The sequence below is a fragment of the Thamnophis sirtalis genome, unplaced genomic scaffold (genome assembly GCF_051295495.1).
Source record: "Thamnophis sirtalis isolate CommonGarterSnake01/CBP01778 unplaced genomic scaffold, rThaSir2_p1.2 scaffold_2, whole genome shotgun sequence".
NCBI lineage: Eukaryota > Metazoa > Chordata > Lepidosauria > Squamata > Natricidae > Thamnophis > Thamnophis sirtalis.
This window is the reverse complement of record NW_028261382.1, coordinates 66,101,445-66,123,964: the sequence shown is the minus strand read 5'-3', so window position 1 is coordinate 66,123,964 and position 22,520 is coordinate 66,101,445. Positions and strand designations below refer to the sequence as shown.

Genomic DNA, 22,520 nt, shown 5'->3' with positions numbered 1-22,520 from the left:
ACACCCTCCCCCCATGCCAGCATGCATGCATGACCAGCACACTCCACCTGCTTTTGGCATGGTTTTTCTCCATAGTGAGGGGGAGGAGTATCCAGAATGGGTTGACCTTATCCTCTCGTGATTGGATTGAGTCAGATAAGCTCTTTGGGCTCCGCCCCCTGGAACCGGGCATGCCCAGTTTTTCTGACTCATGAGACGTTGCTCATTCTGGAGCTCCAGGAATTTACTAGGATCTAAAGGAAAATTCATTTGGACCCGTCGAGTTTTGCCTCCCTGCTTTGCACACAGCCTCCTCCTGCAGGATTGGGACTGCCACTAGCCCCCCCGGGGCGGCACGCTGCCCTGGCCACTGAGGACATCCGAAGACTCTCAGTGAGGAGCTTGGCCGGGCAGCAGGAGGACGGGCAAAAGCCTCTAGCAGGCAGCCCTAACCGCTGAGGCTTGTAAGTCGCTGGAGTGCTCCGTTGCTCCCCTCAAGGGTTGAGCGACGAACCAGGGCTTCCAAACGCCCTGGAGTGCCCGCGCTGCCTCCACGTGGCCAGAGGATCATGAGGAAGCTGAAGAAGCTGTTCCTGGCCACAGCGGCATCGGAGGAGAGGCAGGAGGAAGAGAATCCGGCTGGGAGCGCATGTGGCAAGCTCTCAGGAGCACAAGGCTCTCTTCAGGCACTTTTAAATTTCGCGCCCCTTTGCAAGCCGGTCAGCACCATTTTGAAGCCGGGAGGACCCACGTGGTCCAAGATGGCTGCGCCCAGCAGCTGCCAGGAAGGAGAATCCCAGGCAGCTGCAAACATGGACTGCAGCCCCACCGGAGGGGCAGAAGAGCAAGCATCCAGGTCAGTGGCTTCCCCAGAGACTGCCCGAGGAGGGGGGGAGAGGAAAGGCTAAATGCAAAACCAAGCACCTTTCCCCCAGGGCAGATTCAGAGGAAGGGAGGGGTCACAAGCCCTCCAAGCCCTCTAAATACGAGCGGAGGAGGCATAAGGCTTTAGAGAAGCTTTGCAACAAAGCAGCCAGCCATCAGGCAAAGGGGGAGAAAATCCAGGCACTCCCTTATCCAGTGGAGGCTCAGGGGAGAATCCAGCCCTGCCAGCAAGGATCCCTATAGACACCTCGGGACTTTGGGGCTCTACTCAGGGGTGGCAATCCCCTACCACCCCTACTGTGGGGACAGCCTTGCCTACTGGCTTTCCCCTTTTCGGCAGCCCCCCCCCTGCTCAGGGGGGCATCAGCCCCAACCAAGCACCTCCCACAGGGGCCCCCAACTTCCAGGAATTAATGATGCAGGCTTTTCAGCAATACATGGCTGCAGCATTCCAACAGCCACAGCCTCAGGGGGCCCCTCCTCCCACCCACCCCCAGGGCTCCTGAATTCCCAGAAGCCCAGGAGGAAGAAATTCACAGCTCCTCAGATTCATCCCAGGAGGACAGTGACAATGAAAGTGAGGAAGGCGAGATCAGAGAACTCAAGCTATCAGAGGATGAAAGCATGCCTCCTCCTAAACCCACATTCACCGGGTTGTTCCAGCCCTCACTGTTTAAGTCCCTGCTCTTCAAGGCCAAGGCAACGGTCAAGCTAGGCAACAGAGAGCGGAGGCCACACCCCAACGCCAGGGCTTCTCAGCGGAGAACATCTTCGATGAGCAGGCCATCGAGGCAGACACCGTTCCTACGCCCAAGACCTTCCCGACCTGATAAGGCGCCAATGGGCATCTCCTACAACTGGCCCCTCACCCTCCTCTTCAGACAGGGTGTTCTTCAATATGGACCAAGAGCTGGCTAAGCTACTTGCACAGCCCGCCATAGATGATCCAATCGTGGCTCTTCATACATCCACCAACATGCCTGGGGAGCCAGAGGATGCCTTGAAGGCGAAGGACAAGAAGGCAGACCTCACCTTGCAGAGGGGTCATCTAGCAGCGGCCTGGGCTGTGAAAGCATCCACCACAGCCTCTTTCATCATCAGATCTTCCTTGCTGTGGCTGCAGGAGCTACAGCAACACACCCCCATAGCAGATGCCCGGTCACATCAGGACATCAACAGGCTGGCAGCGGCCATCCAGTTCTCATCGGATGCCACCCTGGCTGCAGCCAGATTTGCTTCCAGGGCGATCGCATTGTCGGTGGCATCACGCAGGCTGCTGTGGCTTCGACAGTGGCAGGCAGAGGTTCGTCACAAGTGGCGCCTGGCTTCGGCCCCCTTCACAGGGGACTCCCTCTTTGGCTCGGCTCTGGACCGGTTCCTGATTGAGAACAAGGACAAGAGGAAGGTCCTCGCCACTGCCCAGAAGAAAGGCAGCTTCAGGTCGACTCCATACCCCAGACTCTCCTACTCCCGGGGTCAGGACTCTGGTTCCTTCTTTCGGGGTCAGGACTCCCTTAGGGGGTCAGAGGCAGGTTTCTCTGGAAGCAGGCAGTATCAGGGGGGATTCCCTGCTAGACAGAGGTACCCAGACAGACAGCAAAGAGGCAGGCAGCAGAAGCGGCCCTTTCAAGGGGGCGGAGGAGGCGGAGGGGGGCGCTCCTTCCGCAGAAATTAAAGCTAGGTCCAGCGTTCTCCCCATTGGGGGGTGCTTAGCGCACTTCGCTGACTGCTGGGACCTCACCTCCTCTGACAGATGGGTGCAGAAGACCATCAGGCATGGCCTTTCACTCGAATTTCTTTCCAGTCCCCCGAGCTTCTTCCGGATATGTCCGGTTTCTAAGAACCCGACCCGGAGGCTGCTGATGCAGGAAGCCATCCAACACCTGTTGGAGATCAGGGCGATCCAGCCAGTGCCTCCAGAGCAACAGGGTCAGGGGCACTATTCCATCCTGTTTGTCATCCCCAAGGCCTCTGGGGGCTGGAGAGCGATCCTTGACCTGAAACGCCTGAACCGTTCCATTCGCTATAGGAGGTTCAAGATGCACTCCCTACACTCTATCTTGGAGGGGGTTAGACAAGGAGACTTTCTCACTTCTATAGACCTCACTGAGGCCTATCTGCACATTCCCATTGCCCAGGATCACCGTAAGTATCTCAGGTTCTGCTACATGGGACACCACTATCAGTACCGGGCCCTCCCCTTCGGGCTGTCTTCGGCCCCGAGGGTATTCACAAAGGTAATGGCAGCGCTGGCAGCGCACCTGAGACAGGTCCCGGTGCGCATCCAATGTTACCTGGATGATCTGCTCCTGCAGTCATCTTCCTTTAGGGGCGCTCTGCGAGACCTAGACGTCACCATGACAGTCCTGAGGGACCACGGGTTTACAGTGAACCTAGCCAAGAGTCACCTCCACCCCTCTACTAGTCTGATTCACCTAGGAGCCAGAATAGACACCCAGGTGGGCATGGTCTTCCTGTCGCCCAACAGACAGATAGCGCTTAGACAGCTAGCCTCCTCGATAGCCAGGAAGCGCAAGGTGTCCTTAGCCACTCTGTCTAAACTACTAGGCACCATGGTCTCCGCCATTGGCATCGTCCCATGGGCTTGCCTCCACACCAGAGATCTCCAATGGTTCCTCTTGCTGTTCCAGCGAAGGCGCACGAGCTGTTCGCAGACCAAGGTACTTCTCCCGGTAGAGGTCTCCCGCTCCCTGACTTGGTGGACGTCCCCAGCGATCACGAAGGGCGAAACCTTCTGGACACCAGACCGCTTGACGGTAACGACGGACGCCAGTCTGAGTGGGTGGGGTGCCCATCTGCTGGCTCAGATGGCGCAAGGAGAGTGGACTCAGGCGGAAGGGACTCACAACATAAACTGGTTGGAGCTCAGAGCGGTCGGCCTGGCTCTGTTACGGTTCCAGAACTCGGTCAGGGGCCAGCACATATTAGTCCTCACAGACAATATCACCACCAAGGCTCACATAAACAGACAGGGGGGGGGCAAGATCAAGGGCCCTCATGAAGGAGGCCAAACGTCTGGGTCAGTGGCCCGAAAGGAACCTCCAGTCTTTGAGGGCAGAACACATAGCGGGGGTGGACAACACCAGGGCCGACTGGCTCAGCTGGGCCGAGGTGGACAACTCAGAGTGGAGGCTACAGCCTGCGATATTCAAGGAGGTGGCCGAGCGCTTCGGGCGCCTGGAGGTCGATCTGTTCACCACTCCCCTCAACACTCAGCTCCCGAGGTTCTTCTCCAGGTACCGGACACGGGGGGCGGAAGGGACGGACGCTCTGTGGAGCTCATGGCCCAGGGGTCTTTTGTATGCCTTTCCTCCCTTGCCCCTGATTCCCAGGGTCATACGGAAGATCCTTCAGGAGGGGGCGAAGTGGTTCTGTTGGCTCCTCATTGGCCCCGGAGGCCTTGGTTTGCAGATCTCCAGTCTCTGTCGGTGGAGAGGCCCTGGAGAATTCCCCAGGAGAGGATATCCCTCAGCCAGGGGGCGCTGGAGCACCCGGATCCTCAATGGCTCCAGTTGACTGCTTGGCGATTGAACGGAGCATCCTGAGGAAAGACCTCTTCTCCCCCAGGGTGATAAGGACTATCCAGGCTGCCCGCAGACCCTCCACAGAGCGCATCTATGGCTCCACGTGGCAGGCCTTTGACTCTTGGTGCAACTCCCGGGGGTACAACCCCATCCAGGCTACGGTGCCACAGGTTCTGGACTTCCTCCAGGCGGGCCTGTATAGAGGGTTAGCTCCTAACACAATTAGGAGACAGGTTTCAGCCATCTCATCAGTTCTCCTGTGTGGCAGAAACCAGAGCCTGACACACCACCCCATGGTCAGGCAATTCCTTAAGGGGGCCTCCAATCTCAGACCACCTACGGTACACAGGTACCCTTCCTGGGATTTACACAGGATATTGGACGCTCTAACGGGCGCTCCGTTTGAGCCATTACAAACAGTTTCCCTTAAGTTCCTGACCCTGAAGGTTCCTGGTGGCCATCACCTCCACCAGGCGGATATCTGAACTGCAGGCCTGTCCACCAGGGAGGATCTCTGTGTCTTTCACCAAGATAGGGTGGTGTTACGGCTGGATCCATCCTTCATTCCCAAGGTGTGCTCCTGCTTCCATCGAGCCCAGGAACTGATTTTGCCCAACTTCTGTCCAGACCCTTCTCACCCATTGGAGAGGAAGTGGCACACACCCCCACTATGAGAAGAGGCGTATCAGGTAAGTACCAACGCCCTTTTTCACCCTCCCCTGGCTCTAGAGGGTTTCTAGGAGCCTGGGAGGGCAAAAACAGCCCCCCACCAGCCCCGTGGAGGCCTTCCAAAGGCTTCAGGAGCTTCCCTGAAGGCTCTGGAGGACGAAAAATGGCCCTACAGAGAACCCAGAAGTTTGGGAATGGTGACTTCTTGTCCGTAGGGCCATATTTCAACCTCCGGAGCCTTCAGGGAAGCCACCTGAAGGCTCTGGAATGCTCTGGAGGGCAAAAAATGGCCCTATTAGCAAAACGGAAGTGCATTCCTGAACTTCCGGTTTGCCCATAGGGTTGGTTTTTCATGCTCTGGAGGCTTCAAGGAAAGAAAAGAACAAAAGAAGGCTGAAGTCAGCTGGCCAGCACACGCATGGGCACTGGAGCTGACAGGGCAACACCTTGCATGCCCTAACAAATGGCTCACATGCCATAGGTTCGCCATCATGGATAAAGGGCCTGCTGCTTGAGCAGGAGGCTGGACTGGAAGACCTCAAAGGTCTCTTCCAGCTCTATTCTGATTCAGAGATTGCACTTGATAAGTTCTGGGTAGAATCCTGCTGATCTGCAAAACCTCACTGTTTCACCACCTTCACAACCTTATTTTGGTGGAATTTCACAAAAGATCTTCCTTCCCTTTCCCTACTACTATAATGACTATTACTACTGCCAGTGGCTTGTTTGTGCCTTTCAAGAACTAACAGATGGTGAGGAGCCAAAGGACATGACATATTCGGGGCTCCACGGAGCCCCCTCTGTTGCTTCAGATGCTTCCATGCTCAAGGAAGGGAAGGGAACAGAGGGCAGTTTACGCAGGATCCAGAGGTTTCCATTGGCACTCAATTAAGAGAGCATTTAAGCTCCCTTTAATCTCTTGCCACTCCCTCTTAGCTGCAGATAAAGTCTATTATAAGCCCATCATCAGCCACAGTCGCAATCACCTTAATTAATTAGCACTTAGAGCTGAAATATGCCAGCGTCTGAATGCCGGGTGACAGGTAGAAAACACCAGGGGTGGTATTACGGCAAACATTCCCATGCATGAAAATTCACACTTAATTACGCACTTCTCTTCACATGTCTGAAGTCAACATACCAATCTTTACATTTATATCTACAGGTATTACATTTTTAGGCATGAGCTGCATCAGGATATTGGGGAAGGGTGAGAGCTGGCAAGTAACCCATTTCTGGAGAAACACACAACACACACAGGAGGCGTTCCGGCATTGATATTCAGTGGCATTTTAAGGCTGATTTCTCTGGCCCAGTTGGAACGATTCCTTTTGCTTTGGTTGAGTGCTATTTTTCCCCCCTCCTGTCAGTGAAACTAACTAGAAACAACAATTGCACAAGTAGACCTCGATGTCCCAACAGTTCATTTAGTGACAGTTCAAAGTTACAACAGCACTGAATATATCTGTGTGTGCGTGTCTATGTATATTTTTATATCTATATCTGTCTGTCTGTCTGTCTATCTCTATCTATATATCTCTATCTATCTACATCTATCTATCTATTTATCTATCTCTCCATCCATCCATCCATCCATCCATCTATCTATCTATCATCTATCATCCATCTATCCATCTATCCATCTATCCATCTATCCATCTATCCATCCATCCATCTATCATCTATCTATCTATCTATCTATCCATCCATCCATCCATCCATCCATCCATCCATCCATCCATCCATCCATCCATCCATCCATCTATCTATCATCTATCTATCATCTATCTATCCATCCATCCATCCATCCATCCATCTATCATCCATCCATCCATCCATCCATCTATCATCCATCTATCCATCCATCCATCCATCCATCCATCCATCCATCCATCCATCCATCCATCCATCCATCCATCTATCTATCTATCTATCTATCTATCTATCTATCTATATCTCTGTCTGTCTGTCTGTCTATCTGTCTATCATCTATCTTCTATCTATCTATCATCTATCTTCTATCTATCATCTATCTATCTATCTATCTATCTATCTATCTATCTATCTATCTATCTATCTATCTATCTATCTATCTATCTATCTATCTATCTATCTATCATGTATCACTCTCTCTACCTACCAACCTACATCTCTCTCTCTCTCTCTCTTTCTCTCTCTCATCTATCTATCTATCTATCTATCTATCTATCTATCTATCTATCTATCTATCTATCTATCATCTATCTATCTATCTATCTATCTATCTATCATCAACTTAGGACCATTTTTCACATTGAGAACCTCTGTAGCATCCCCTTGGTCACATGATCAGAATTCAGATACTTGGCCATGGATTCATAGTTACGACCATTGCTGTTTCCCAAAATTACGTGATTCCCCCTTTTGCAACCTTTTGGGAGGCCAAATCAAGAAGAAAGCAAGATTCACTTAACACCTGGGTTACTAACTTATCAACTGCAGTGATTCACTGAACAACTGTGGTAAAAAAGGACATAAAATGGGCGACACTCGCTTAACAATATAAACATCAGGCTCAATTGTGGCCGTAAGTTGAGGACGACCTGTACTCAAAAGGTGAATTTTCCAAGTTCCTGATTTACAAAGAAAATGAGTCACAAATAAAACTGACTATTTGCAAACAGATTTCAGACTGCAGCTGTACAGTCAAGCACGCCTCCTTAGCTGCAGCTCGACTGGAAACCTCTCCAAATCCCTTCTCTTTCACCCAGAGTACCTTCATGTCGATCACTGGCTTCATTTTCGCCTTTGTTTCAGCTGGAATGCGCCCAACGTTTCTCTCAGGCTTCCTGTGAAGTATTTCTTAAAATAGACTGGTGGGAGTCTAACCCAGTGGTGAAATTCAATTTTTTAAACTACCGGTTCAGTGGGTGTGGCTTGGTGGGCGTGGCAGGGGAAGGATACTGTAAAATCCCCAACCCCTCCTCACTCCTGGGGGAAGGATACTGCAAAATCTACACTCCAGGGGAAGGATACTGCAAAATCCCCATTCCCTCCCCACTCTGGGGCCAGCCGGAGGTGGCATTTGCCGCTTCTCTGAACTACTCAAAATTTCTGCTACCTGTTCTCCACAAGCTGTCAGAACCTGTTGAATTTCACTCCTGGTCTAGCCCACTTTTCATCCAGACCGGTCCCTTGAAGGCTGACTTTTAGGAGCAGTGACCCTGACTTCCAACTTTGCTTTCAACTTCTTGAGCTGTTGACTTCTTTGGCTTGGTAGTTGCTTATTTTCCACTTCCCCCTGCTGTCTTAGAGTGGGTTTCCCATGGCCTCAGTTCCTTGTTATTCATCACGCTCTTTCCTAGCTTCACCCCTGGATAGCACGGCTTAGGAAGCAGGTGTCCAATTACCCTTTGAATGGGCCATTTCTAACTGGGCCGAAGCTTTCTGAGTTAAGCGGGAGTCCGGAGGAGGCCTTTCCAAGTTGGATGCTTCTCTTCGGTCCCCGGCAATCAAATTGCCGCTTTGCTACTGTCGATTACCATTCCTGCCAGCGTCTCCTGCGCTCTGTTATCCCCAGTCATTTGGAGTGCAGTATGTATATATATATATAGTCATCCCAGTTCCTCTAAAAGACCATTCTGGCTCTTTTAGCTCTGCAGGTTCCTTTTGTCGGGTTTTTTTTTCCTGTGCGATCGTGCATTAGAACGAGAATAAGGGTAATTTTGCAACCTTGGCAATCTCGCTCACAGGAAGAGAAAGGAAATCAAGACGAGGATGAGGTGTGTTTCTGTAATGGATGAGCTGACAAAGGCTTTGCTCTCTTCCATAGGGAAGCAGCGGGGATGGAGAGCAGAGGGAGGAGGAGGGGAGGGGATCTGGAGGTGGAGAATAGATGTGGGGATCTATTCTCCACCTCCAGTTCTCCAAGTTCAGAAACTTTCTTCAATATGGAATCTCTCCCCAGCTCTGTATCTGGCACAGAAATTACCCTTCGGGTGGGTGGGGGGAACATAAATTCCAATGTAAGCAAGTTTAAAATCATAATCTTGTATTTATGTGGGGTAAAAAGCCACTGAGTATGGTGTAACTTATTTCCAAATTAACATGCATGCAAGGGTGTTTTATGTTGATGATGATGTTATCCATTCATTCGTGTCAGGCTCAGCTACTGTCAGACCTGCCCCAGTCCGGTCTCTTAGGAAAGAAAAACCCTCGATTCCATTTGGTTGAAGTGATAGTTCTTTTACTAAAAGATGTTGGTTGCAGCAGAGTCAGGCTAGAACTAAATTTCCCATGCGCCAAAGATACAGAAAGTTTCCCCACACCCCAGCCCTACACTCCCCCTCCCCTCCATGACCAGTCTGTCTTCAACCAATGAAGATTCATCTAGGTGTTTTGAGAACGCTGAGGTGTTTGAGATAATCCATATTCTTTCTCAGGGTGCACTGCCTTGGATACTGGCACAATCTCACTCTAAGTGTCCCTGCTCTTTATCATTTCACCCCTCCCAATTTCCCATCATATATACATGTAGGTTGATTGCCCATTTGTCCCTCCCCATCTCCCCCTCCCTCCTAGCCTTTGATGGCAGGATGCCAGCGAGGCACCACACCAAAGATGGCAGATCTGACAGTGATTCTATAGGCCAGGTCTCTATGTCTTCTGAACTTACACTACTTCATTGAGTTGTTCTATGGGAAATTCACTTCAAACCATCTCTACCCTTATGTCCCCATCACAAAGCATGTTTTTATGTGGAATCTTTTGCTTGGTGGGGTTTTTTTTGTTTTTTTGTTTCTGAATTGACTAAATGTTGCAACCATTTCCATTATAATGTGATTCACTGCCTTAGTGATTTATTGCATAATCCAGCCATTGCTTTGATAATGTATCATTAACGTGTTTATATCACAGCAATGACCCTAGATGATGTTGTGAATTATTAGATGAATGGACTTAATGTCTCATAGGAGAGAATGCTTTCCATTCATTTTCTCTTTACTTGGAAGGCTTAATTTGAAGTGCCCAAGAGCTTTTATTGTATATATTTTGCTGGGCAAGGCAGGCTAGTGGATCCATCCATGCTTTTTTTTTTTTTTTAAATATATATTTTATTATGTTTTCATTCTATACAATCACATATTCACTGTGCTTAATCAGGGCATATAACATTGAATAATAAACACGGCCCTCACTTATATAGAAAATGCCCTCTACAATACAAACCCAGTATACCACCTTAGCCTGCCATACACCCTCTTTCAACCCCCTCCAACTTTCATTCTTCCTTCTCACACACCCCTCTACGCCTACTTCCCCTCCCCTTCTTTCTAACCTTAACCCTATCACTCCCTCTCCATTCCCTCCCTCCCTTCTCCTCCTCCTCTCTCTCACCCTCTCCACCCTCCTTCTTCTTTCACTCGACTCTTTCCTTCGGTATCTATTACCTTCCAGTATATTCAGTTTGTTCTATTTTCGCACTAACATTGAAAAGCCACAGTATACAAATACAATCATGGAATTTAACACATATTGTATTTCCCCCCTCCCCCCTCCCCCTAAATCCCCACCTCCCTTCCCTCCCCCCGACTTCCCAAAGACCATACGTGGTATAATTTTTGAACAATCACAGTCTAAAATATCTCTACATTGAACTCAGCTTCTTACTGTTACCCAAATTTTAAACAATTTAAATTATTACTGATACTAAGCATAAGCTATCTGGAGTTTCTTAGTCCCATATTTACTTTTTATGTAATCAATCCACTTTTTCCAGTCTCGTTTATATCTCTCGGTTGAATGTTCTTTGAGATATGCTGAGATTTTGGCCATTTCGGCTAAGTTCATAACTTTCAAAGTCCATTCTTGAATTGTAGGTAAATCTTTCTTCTTCCAATACTGCGCCACCAAGAGTCTTGCTGCCGTTATTAAATACAGAATCAAATTAGTCTCTGCTACTGATCCATCCATGCTTTGTCATATTATTCCCCCCTCCCCCAAGGATGTGTAGTTTTTGCACATTTCTCCCAAAATGTTTAAAAAGTTAATTAAATGTTTGCATGACTGGTCTTTCACTTTTTGCAATCGGAATGGGAAAACTCACCATGACCAACTCGCTCAGGACAATTTGGCAATTCAACTTAGTTGTTTAAAATCCTTTAGCGTTCTTTTTTTTATAATTCTATTTTACTTCTTTGACATTACTGTAGCTCTCGTCCTGTGGCAAGTTATCCCTCCTCAAATTGGCCACAGCGAGTTGCCCCACAGTGAGTTGGTCATGGCAAATTGGCTGTGATGAGTTGGCCATGGCACGTTGTCATAGAGCCTCTTGCAATAGTCTGCTTTTTGTCTTCTTGCCACCATGAGGAGATGAACAGGGGTTTGAAAAGTAGGCTTGCTAGCAAACAGAACTGAATAGGCTTATGTTGAGGAGGTTTACTTCACTTGGGTCTTCTGCTGAGCTGGGCATCACAGAAGTTGTGATCTGACGAGACTGGAGCCATAATGTTGACAGAATGAAAGATGAAAATTCTGGACATAGAGTTGGCCAAAAGGAGTCTGTGGACCAGTGAGGGCCTTGGTGGTCCATGTTGTGGCCTGTCAGCTGCTGGCCCCTCCAGCAGCCAAATCAGAGGAGGAAGAGGCGTGGGAGTCAGGGTCAGCATCAGACAACTTGGGAGATCTGAAGGGGAACAGGAAATGGAGCATGCAGAGAAAGAATGAGAGAGGGAGGGAGGGAGGGAGGGAGGGAGGCAGAGCCTGGGCTGTACGTCAGCTCTCAGATGGAGAGTCAACAGCCCCCAGATCTGGAGATGTGCAGAAGGCAGAGGAGAGGAGAGCAATGGAAATCTATGGGCTGGTCCTTGGGATGGAAGAACTACTGCTGCTAGCTAGCAAAGCCTCGTTCTAGCTCTGGGGATAAAAGGCAGGGGGTGGAGATGAATAGGCGTGGCAGACAACTTTTCATCTCCCTCCCAGATGGACGTGTTAGTCTGCGAGAGAAACTTTTTGCCGGGGCTGCTGGCATTCCTAATAAAGGAATATTTTGAGTTTGTTGTGTGTGGGCAGCTGGGCCAGAACAGTTCCTTTCAACCCCAATCTTCTATGAGAGAGGATTTTTCACACACACCCCTATTATGGAATGTGGTTCTTCACTGAGAGAAGGTTCAGTTTATGCACACTGTCCAGTCAAAATACTAATTAGGCAATTTGCATTGTTGGGCAGTTTTGGTTTCAAATGCCTTTATTGTGTATGGTGGGTCTCTCATGGGAAGAGGATGCTACAACTCTTATAGTTCATTGTTTGCTGCAGGTTATAAAGGGCTCAAAGATAGTCCCCTCCCTTCAAATTCAGTTGCATGCATTACTTGGGCAAGGCAATGATGGAGGAAGCAAATGCAACTTTACACACTTCCCATCTCATACACAAAAATGCCTCCGTAATGTACAAGTAATGGTACAGTGAAATTCTTGGAATGAGTTCTGTTAAACATTTGAAGTCCAAATAGCCCAGTTTAATGTGCTTGATTGGAAATGGATGGGGTTCCCCCCCCCCAAGGTAATGAGTCACAGTGGTGGCGCAGTGGTTAGAATGCAGTACTGTTGGCTGACTGCAATTTGGCAGTTCGAATCTCACCAGGCTCAAGGTTGACTCAGCCTTCCGTCCTTCTGAGGTGGGTCAAATGAGGACCCAGATTGTTAGGGGCCAGAGGCTGACTTTGTAAACCCCTTAGAGAGGGCTGTAAAGCACTGAGGCGTAGTATATGTCTAAGTGCTATTGCTATTTATTCATCCTTGGCCCCGTGGCCTGCAGCTGTCTTTGAATGCACATCTCCACCCACCAACATCTTTTCTCCTCCCCCAGGCTGTGATTGCCTAGCAATTTGACATCTGGATATCAGATACAGATAAAAGTACAGATTAACAGAGTTGGAAGGTACCTTGTAGGTCATCTAGTCCAACCCTCTCGTCCATGCAGGAGACCCTACACCATTTTTGACAGATGGCAGTCCAGCCTCTTCTTGAAAGCTTCTAGGGATGAAGCTCCCACAACTTCTTGTTAAAAGAATGCAAATGATCAGCTGTCTGCAAGGAGCATAAATCCTTCCCTTCCCCACCATCCAGTCAGAGCTGAAGAAGATTCTGGGATGAGAAGCGAAATGTCTTCAGAGAAAAACCAGGAAGTCCAGTTGCCTCTTGAAAAAAAAAAGCAGCTTTGGGATAACCACAGCCTGGATGACGGAGAATCTCCATAGACCTTTAACGACAACGAAGCCTTGTCAGCCAGCTCTGCCTCCAAACAAGCCACAATTGGTGATACTTACTCCACTTGGACAGGGACGCGGTGGCTCAGTGGCTAAGACGCTGAGCTTGTCAATCAGAAAGGTCGGCGGTTCAAATCCTTAATGTCGCATAACGGAGTGAGCTCCTGTTACTTGCCCCAGCTTCTGCCAACCTAGCAGTTTGAAAGCATGTAAAAATGCAAGTAGAAAAATAGGAACCACCTTTGGTGGGAAGGGAACAGCGTTCCGTGCTCCTTCGATGTTTAGTCATGCCAGCCACATGACCACAGAGACGTCTTCGGAGAGCGCTGGCTCTTTGGCTTTGAAACGGAGATGAGCATTGCCGCCTAGAGTCGGGAACAACTAGCGCGCATGTGCAAGGGAAACCTTTACCTTTTACCCCACTTGGAGGGGCCGAGCTTGCCAACTTGCTGTATCACTCCTCAGGCCAGAAAAGCCAGAAAGCAGGGCAGCCAAGCTGAGACCTCTTCCCTGCCCTCCACCCCTCCTGGGGCTGGGCAGAGACCCATCTTTGGTGCTCTGACACTCCAGAGGAACAAGTGGGAAAAAGGCTTTTAACCTCCTCCTGCAGAATCTCATTTTCTAAATTGGAGGAGGCCACTCGCCACACGGATGCAGCACAACTGTTACAGTTGTGTAATTTGGAGGCTGCTATGCTCTCTGTTGTGCCTGCCTGGCATTTCTGCCTTAAAAGAGGTGCAGGGGGAACGCTTCAAATGTTTATTGCAATATAACCCTCAAAGAGATCCAGCTGAAACTTGGCAGGCTTAATGCCCTCTGGAGAGTCTACTATCTCTGCAGTTTTCATCCAGTTCTGCCAAAATGTCATTGCAGGCATTTTGATGCCTTCCCCATGATAGCAATGGACACAATTTGTTTTTTTTTTCCCCCCGAATCAAATCTTGCATCTCAAATAAGCTGGAATCGAATCGCTTTGCCCTTGAAACTCCGATCGAATGATATCCTCTTGGAATCTTGAATCTGCAAGTCAAATCAAATCAGGACAGATCCCCAAATCCCTCTGTGTGGTGCCTGCACAGCCACAAGCAAGCAAGGGCTTCGGCTGTTTTTCCTACCCCAGGCTACTGGAGAGGCAAATAATTCTTTAAGCAGGAAAGTGGACAAAGGCTCTTGGGAGCTGCAAGCCTGCCCAGCCTTTTTCTAACTACCATACTTGCTTATTTATTAGATTTTTATCCCACCTTTATTACAAGTAAATCAAGGCAGCAACTATACCTAATCCTCCTTAATCCTCCTATTTCCCCACAGCAACCCTGTAGGGTGGGTTGGGATAAGAGCGGGGGGACTGGCCCAGCTGCCTTTTGTGCCTAAGGCAGAGCTAGAACTCACTGTCTCCTGGTGATTGGACCTAAGTCACCCACCCAACTTTCATGCCTAAAGTGGGACTAGAATTCACCATTTCCTGGTGATTGGTCCAAAGTCATCCAACTGACTTTCATGCCTAAGGTGGAACTAGAACTCACCATCCCCTGGTGATTGGCCCCAAGTCACCCAACCAATTTTCATACCCAAGGCAGGACTAGATTTCACCATTTCCTAGTGATTGGCCCCAAGTCACCCAACCGCCTTTCATGCCTAAGATCCCAGTCACCTGGTTTCTAGCCTGGAGCTTTAGGCACCAGTTGTTTGTGTACCAAACTCCGACCTTTTGCAAATGTGCTCAGCATTTTGGAAAGGAGCAAGACCAATGGCATAATCTGAGCCATTTTCTCACTCTCTCAGCTGGAGCTGCAGCTGGCCAGCTTGATTCCAGCGGAGCTTAAAAGTTCCAGAGTTCTAAAATATTTATCAGCGTGAAGCTGTAGTTAGCACTTAAGCTGAAGGCAATACAGTCAGAGCCTCTGCATTGAAATGGAAGTTAGTGAGATTGAAAAGTCATTATGCTGTAAATATGAAGTATATATTAAATGCCAGGCAGAAACCTTGAATGTCCAGCTGTTGGTTTGCTTGCTTCCTGCAAAGCAAAGTATCTGCGTGCAGAGGAGAGCCCATTTTAGTTGCTCTGCCATATGATGTGTGTGTACATGCGTGCGTGCGTGTGTGTGTGTGTGTGTGTGTGTTCTGACGGAGGCTTCCCAAGAGCCTGAAGCAGATTCCTTGTCCTGACAAAAACCCCTTTTACTAATTGACTGAGAATTCTGCTCATTCACATCCAGCAAAGATCTTCAAGGGAGGATTTATAGTCACAGACCTTATCTGGCTTGGAGAGCTGCCAGGCCGATATTTGCAAAACGTGGCAAGGAGCCTCGGAAAGTCATGAACCAATGAAGCGAACTAATTGTCTCCTGCAAACTCCACTCCCCTTTTGCTCCTCTTTTATTTCCTCTGGGAAATAACTCTGCACATGCGCACACTGGGAACAGGCTCCAGCTGTTCTTCTGCCCCACTGATGTCTGACTCTGAAGGCAGCTGATAACTGTCAGATGGCCCTGGCCCTCTCTCTGCCTTCGACACAGAGCCCTCATCCGAGCCTTCCCCAGACTCCAGGACTGGGCCATGTTCCTCCCCAACCTCCTCTGGTGGGCAACAATACATATATTCTATGTACCCAACACACGCATTCATGGAAAGTAATGCTTAATTCCCCAAAACTATGTTTATAACCCTATCCTTATAACCCAAGTCCCCCTTCTGCATCTGAAGATCTTCTCTATTGTTTTTATATTCCTGCTGCTGGTAACATTTCCCCCTCATACTGGGCTGCATTTTCATCTTTATTTGTTCTTAGCATTCATAAACATTTACCAATATTAATGTTGTAAAATATCAATTTTGTTTGAGTGGTAACAAAGAGAAGCGGCATAATAAATATGTGGCATAAGGTGTGTGGCAGTTCTGAAGATTGTGGTGGTTTTGTTTCCATTCAGTTGGAATATGTCCTGCAGGATGCTACTTGGCAATAAATTAGGGCAGATACTAGCCTGGTAGTGTCTGGAATGTGTACATACCCAGATCCTTTAGCCATTTTTGTAGAGTTCGTTGCTTGGTTAGACTCAACACCATCTTAGTAGCCTCCAACCAGGCTCGATTTTGTCCCTATCTTTCTTGGATGGTGATGCCCAAATTACCAGCAGCTCCAAAAATAATGTCTCTGTTAAGTTCTGAAAATAAAGCCTCATTTTTTTTTAAAAAAAAATCCTTTATCCTCAAGTTGCTTTAGATTTTTGTTCTAGTTTCTCTGGGATAAATTTCTGACTGCATTTTACAGTTGGGGGCGATAGAAGTGACTTCTGCTGAGTCTTTGGGTTGTTGTCCTTTTCTTCCATTACCCATCTTTCCATCTTTCAACTGCCTCTCTGGCTCTCTGGATTGATATTTCTCAAATGTTTTCTGTTTTTCTCACCAAGTAGACATCTGTGTTGCTTCTCTGTGTCATACAATATATGTGGGTATATACATAACTCTGTATGCATGCATGCATGCATGCATGCGTATGTATGTATGTATGTATGTATGTATGTATGTATTTATTTATTTATTTATTTATTTATTTATTTTGCTTTATTTATGTAGTTTGTGTTGGAGGTGGTGACCTCTTGAGAGCTGTATGCAAGGCAATTTCACTGCATTCAGAATGCTGATTAGTGTACATTCAAAGTGACAATAAAGTTATTATTCTATTCTTCATTCCATTATTCTATTCTATTCTGTTTTATTCTATTCTATTCTTCATTCCATTATTCTATTCTATTCTATACCCTTATTCTATTTTATTCCATTCCACTCTTTCTCATTCCATTCCATTCTATTTTATTCTATTCTTGTGTGGACTTCAATTCCCAGAATTTCTCAGCCAGCTATGATAGCAAGGGAATTCTGGTAATTGAAGTCCACATTTCTTTAAGCTGCCACGGTTGAGCAATCCTGGTTTAGATTTACCAATATGAAAGAGTCTAAAGAGAAAAACTTTCTTCCTTTGAGGTTCAGTGGGAAGGTGAGTAGTCAGAGAGGCAGTGATGGATGGAGAGAGATGTTATCTATCTTCCCATCCAAAAGCAATCTCCCAATCCATCCCTGCTTCCAGGTCTGGTAAAGCTTCCCTCCTGAGGTCTCCCTTAGGGATTGTATGGGAGGAGAGAAACCTACAGGCAACAGCAAGAAGCACATGCAATGAAAGATGGAAAATTGAATGCATTCCTTGGTTGCCTTAATATATACTAGCTAGATACCCATGCTTCACGATGAAACTATGTGAATGTGCTATGCAGGAGAAATCTGGTTCACTCCAGTTCAATCTGTTGGCTCAGTAGTGGTCAGTGATTGAAACACATAAGGGAATATTGCTTCCGCTGCCTTGACTCCAGAAGTACTTTCATAGGTGGAAGGCATAGACATTTTGGTGAAGTACTGACGTTTAGTACTGTAAGGAGCCCCAGTCTGCTCCTGAATGAAGGAGTGGAACATTTGCCAGTTTAAACTGAGGTAATGGAATGTGAGGCAACTGGCAGTTGGAACAGAGTTCTTTTCAGGTGGGGAGGGGGAGTAGAACTCCTTAGCATCAGAGCATGTTAATTACTATATAAGAAATACTAATGATCTGATGGTCATTTTGAAAAATCATTTCTTAGCGAGCACCTTGAAGCAAAGAGAAACATAGGAGCCAAATTTCAAGTTTTATTCTACCTGTGATACATTTACTGGATTTTTGTTCTCCCTTGGGAAAAAAAAGCTTCAAAAGCAAAAACTGAATGGGAACAAGTTGACAAAAATGCTGGAGATTTAATTTGCCTGCTGGTGAAGACTCCCTTTTTAAGGTGGTTTCATAAAATTATACCAAAGAATGAAATCGATGTCTGAACTGCCCCAAACTTGGATGAGGAAATGATTGGGGACCTGGAATTTGGTCTGTTTAACTTGCAAATGAGAAGACCAAGGGCGTAGAAGATAACAGTAATAGCACTTAGACTTCTATACTGCTTCACAGTGCTTTCCAGCCCTCTCTAAGCGGTTTACAGAGTCAGCCTCTTGTCCCCAATGATCTGGGTCTCATTTTACCTACCTCAGAAGGATGGAAGGCTGAGTCAACCTTGAGCTGGTCAGAACTGAACTCCTGACAATGGGCAGAGTTTACACCACTGCGCACCATGGAAGGAAGGAAGGAAGGAAGGAAGGAAGGAAGGAAGGAAGGAAGGAAAAACAAGAAAGGAGCAGCTCTCTCTAAGCAGCTTACAGAGTCAACCTATTGCCCCCAACAATCTGGGTCCTCATTTTGCCAACTATTCCTCCTCTTTCTCATCAGCCACCACCAGACCTGGGGGCTGTTGATCTTCCATCTGAGGACTGACGGATGGCCCAGGCTCTGCCTCCCCACTCCCTCTCTCTTCCAGCTCCTTTCCCTCTTCCCCCTTGGAGCTCTCAGATTGACCTGATGCTGACCCCGACTCCTACGCCGCTGCCTCCTCCTCCTCCAATTCGGCTGCCACAACACTAGTCTGGTAATGAAACATTCAGAAACCAACCCACAAGCTGGGAGAATGAGCCTCCATCCTCATGCTAGACCCGAGCTGCAAGATATTCACCACTATTGCAAATTTGTTGCCTTCTTTCTGGCTCTGCACTAGCATTGGAATCAATGAGAACATCAAGAATTGTTTGCCTTCTGTACACCAAGGAATGGCCAAAATAATTATTATAGGAACCAGGAGGATAAATCTGCATCCAATTTATAAAACTGGATTGTTCCTCTTGTTTGTTAAAACCTGCCTGATGTGTTCAGTCTTTTATTCTTTTTTGGGGGGGGGGGGAAGCACAAAGAAAAACACTTGAAAGCAATATTTTTAAATGTTGTTTATATAAAATTCCCTTATCTGTTCTCTTTGTTCCTTTTTTGTTCCAGTTTTTGATGTGGCATCCCACTTTCAAAACAGTTGTGCGTGCTTTTTCCCTTTACTATTATTTACCTGGAGATGTTAAAGTAATAATGAGGAAGGGCCCTGGTTTGCTGTACTGAGATGTCCCAATCTTCCATTTTTGACTGGCACCTGACAAGGTCTGGATTCTAATTGTTTAGGTCCGGGGTGTCAAAATGGATTTCATTAATGGCCACATCAGGGTTGTGTTTGACCTTGGGGGGACAGGGGGCATAGCCATGGTGGATGTGGCCTGCTCAACATCACTCATGTCAGGGGCACCTGTGGTGCCCAAGTGCTAAGGCAGGACTTTCCTGAGACCCTCCCTCACTCTAATTATAATCCTCCTTCCTTCCTTCCTTCCTTCCTTCCTTCCTTCCTTCCTTCCTTCCTTCCTTCCTTCCTCCCTCCCTCCCTCCCTCCCTCCCTTTTCTCCTTTTTCCTTCCCTGTTCATTCTCCTTTCTTCTTCCTCCCCCTCTTTCCTTCTTTCTCCTTCCTTGCTCTCTTCCCATCTTCCCATCATTTTCTTTGTCTTTCCTCTTTCCCTTTCTCCTTTCTTGTTCAAATGCAAAAGGGGAAACATTTCTTCTTGTTTTGTTTTTAGTTTGTTTTGATAGCCCTCTGCCAGCCAAAATGGAGCCAGGGGGGTGAACTCTGTTTTCGCTGATAGAGGCACCGCGGAACGGTCCTTTGCTGTTTCTAGACCCGTCCTGTGGGCCAGATCTAAGTACCCCATGGGCCAGGTTTAGCCCCACGCCTTGACTTTGACACTCCTTTGACACCCCTGATTTAAGTCTACCAATTCTTTTCCTCACCTTCCAGCGGGATTTCTCCACCTTGGAGAACTTTGGAACATAGAATAGAGAAAATCCTCAACTTAATTGAGCCCAAATTTATGATGCTAAGTGAGAAATCTGTTATGTGAGTTTTGCCCCAAATTGTTTATCTTACTTTTTTGGGGTACATTACCTCACGTACTTTGGGTTTCATTCCTTTTCTCATCTCTCAGCTCCTTGAAGGCAGCTTTAAGCTCCAAGGTTGCTGGCTCTGGTGCTCATGGACAGCTCCCCTTCCATCTTGGTCCTGCCAAGACAGCCAAGAACTCTGCTCAGCTCAAAGTTGGCCTAAAATCTGCAGGTTAAATTGGGGCGATGCAAGTCATTATAAGAAGGGAATGGAGCTCAGGCCAGCACTTATTAGAATTGGTCCAAATTTCTCTTGTTCTAAAAATAGGACCGGCTATGCTGCACATTCCTCTTTATTTGTGGCTTGCCCATCTTCGTGTCCCACGGAACTAGACTTAGCCTAAAGTATTAACTCAAAAACTCAACTGTGACACAAGAAATTCCTCTGAAGGGTGGGGGGAATTGAAGAGGCCCAGCTTTGCCTGCCCTCCTGTCCACCCCAGGAAGAAAACTCAGGCGATTGGAAGACAGTTTATTGATACAAAGCATTTTTTGAAAAAAAAAACCTCAGATTTGAGAGTTTGCCAATATGCTGTTCTGACCGAGGCTTCCCGAGAGCCTGAAGCAAACTCATTGTCCTAACAAAAAAACCTTTTATTAATTGACTGTGAATTCTGCTCATTCACATCCAGCGAAGTCTTTTGAGGGAGGATTTACAGTCACAGACCTTATCTGGCTTGGAGAGCTGCCAGGTCAATATCTACAAAACTTGGCAAGGAGTCTCAGAGAGTCACAAACCAATTAAGTAAACTCATTGTCTCCTGCAAATGCCACTCCCCTTTTGCTCCTCTTTTATTTCCTCTGGGAGGGGCCATTCATCATCTGGCTTTACACCCAAGACAACCCCTGTTCTTCAGCTGTTCCCTTCATCTGGCAACTCTGCATATGCTCACACTGGGAACAGGCCCCAGCTGTTCCTCTGCCTCACTGATGTCTGACTCTGAAGGAGCTGATAACTGTTGGGTGGCCCTGGCCCCCTCTCTGCTGCTGATGCAGAGCCCTCATCAGAGCCTTCCCCAGACTCCAGGACTGGCCCATGTTCCTCCCCAACCTTCTCACTGTCTGAATCTGCTGACAACTCCACTGACCACTTGGGGGCCACAACATATGTGTCCTTTAGATATTCCAGCATTTCTCTTGATTTGGAAACAATTGGGAGGTAGGGGAAAAACACCTTTTTGAACTTTCAGTTCAAGGAAAACAATTTCAATTGGCTAAATCAGTTTACCAGTTTAAAGTTGTACATTCTGTTGTTGAAATCAATTACACACACATACAGCGTAGAGCTTGGTAATCAGGCTAGAAAATTGAATCTTTGAAAAAAGTCAAGTGGCATTTGAATATGATCTTAAAGATGAAAAAGCAGTCTAATGAATGTATATAGATTAATCTGGGAAAGGCCTGCTTTATGGGAGCAACCACTGTAATATTTGCAAAAAAATGGGATTTCAGCCGAAAGCCATTTTTGGAACATTTTCAGCACCGCTCTGCTGCTTTGGCCCTTCTGGTTCTTCCCACTCGCAATGAAAATAATTCTCTCACCGAGCAGCCCCCTCCTCCCCGGGAAGACTTCAGACAGACTTCCAAATGCACTTGCTGGTGAATAAATGATGAAAAGACATCCTCTTACACAGGGAGTCTTTCAGGCAAGGGATCAAAAAGGAAATTAAAGCCTCTTTGGTGTAATTTCCAGGATAATTATTTAGTTCATTTTATCTCTCTCCCCATCCCCCATTTTTTTTGTGTGCATCCCTTCTCTTGGCGCAAAAGATTTGGCAAAGGGTTTGGCTTTGGGGGAGGGAAAAGAAAGAAGAAAAATTCCAGGCAGTAATTCCTTGGGCGGGTGTAGTGAAGGCCCTGTTTTTGTGGCAGATGCTGTGTCTTTTTGAGGGATGGGATTCGCATAACAAGCTAAACCCTTAAAATTAGCTCTTATTGCTCAGATAACTTGTGCCTTAGTTGGGCTTAAGCCAGTCAGTTCTCTTTAGAATAGAGTAGGGTAGGGTAGGGTAGAGTAGAATGAATAAGAATGGAATAGAGTAGCCTGAAGTGGGTTTTTTTGTCTGAAGTGGTATAGGATTTCCTGCCTAAGCAGGGGGTTGAAGACCTCCAAGGTCCCTTCCAACTTTGTTTATTCTATTCTATTCTATTCTATTCTATTCTATTCTATTCCTTGTTCTATTCTATTCTACTCTACTCTTACTCTTACTCCATTCCATTCTCTATTCCATTCCATTCCTTCCCATCCCTATTCTATTCTATTCAGTATGAACTTAAATAACAAATGTTCTCACTTACCCACAGGGAAAAAAAATCTAATG

The 22,520-nt window shown here is 47.2% G+C and overlaps 2 protein-coding genes across 2 annotated transcripts in view; both read left to right on the top strand.

Annotated features, from left to right (window-relative positions):
* The window catches only part of RTN4R (reticulon 4 receptor), a 172,936-nt gene that overhangs the window by 37,888 nt on the left and 112,528 nt on the right, over positions 1-22,520 (top strand). The window lies entirely within an intron of this gene.
* On the top strand, positions 1,763-4,894 carry LOC148048897 (uncharacterized). Its single transcript, XM_087705737.1, has 3 exons — positions 1,763-2,339; positions 2,578-4,041; positions 4,218-4,894. The coding sequence occupies exons 1-3, from the start codon at positions 1,763-1,765 to the stop codon at positions 4,892-4,894; spliced, it is 2,718 nt and encodes a 905-aa protein (XP_087561863.1).

What these genes read in the sequence shown, in the direction of transcription:
- LOC148048897 (XM_087705737.1), top strand. Translation starts at nt 1,763, where the DNA reads ATGGACCAAGAGCTGGCTAAGCTACTTGCACAGCCCGCCATAGATGAT. An exon ending in CAGACTCTCCTACTCCCGGG is followed by an intron (nt 2,340 to 2,577) that starts GTCAGGACTCTG and finishes GGGGGTGCTTAG; the next exon opens with CGCACTTCGCTGACTGCTGG. An exon ending in AGCCTGCGATATTCAAGGAG is followed by an intron (nt 4,042 to 4,217) that starts GTGGCCGAGCGC and finishes CCTGATTCCCAG; the next exon opens with GGTCATACGGAAGATCCTTC.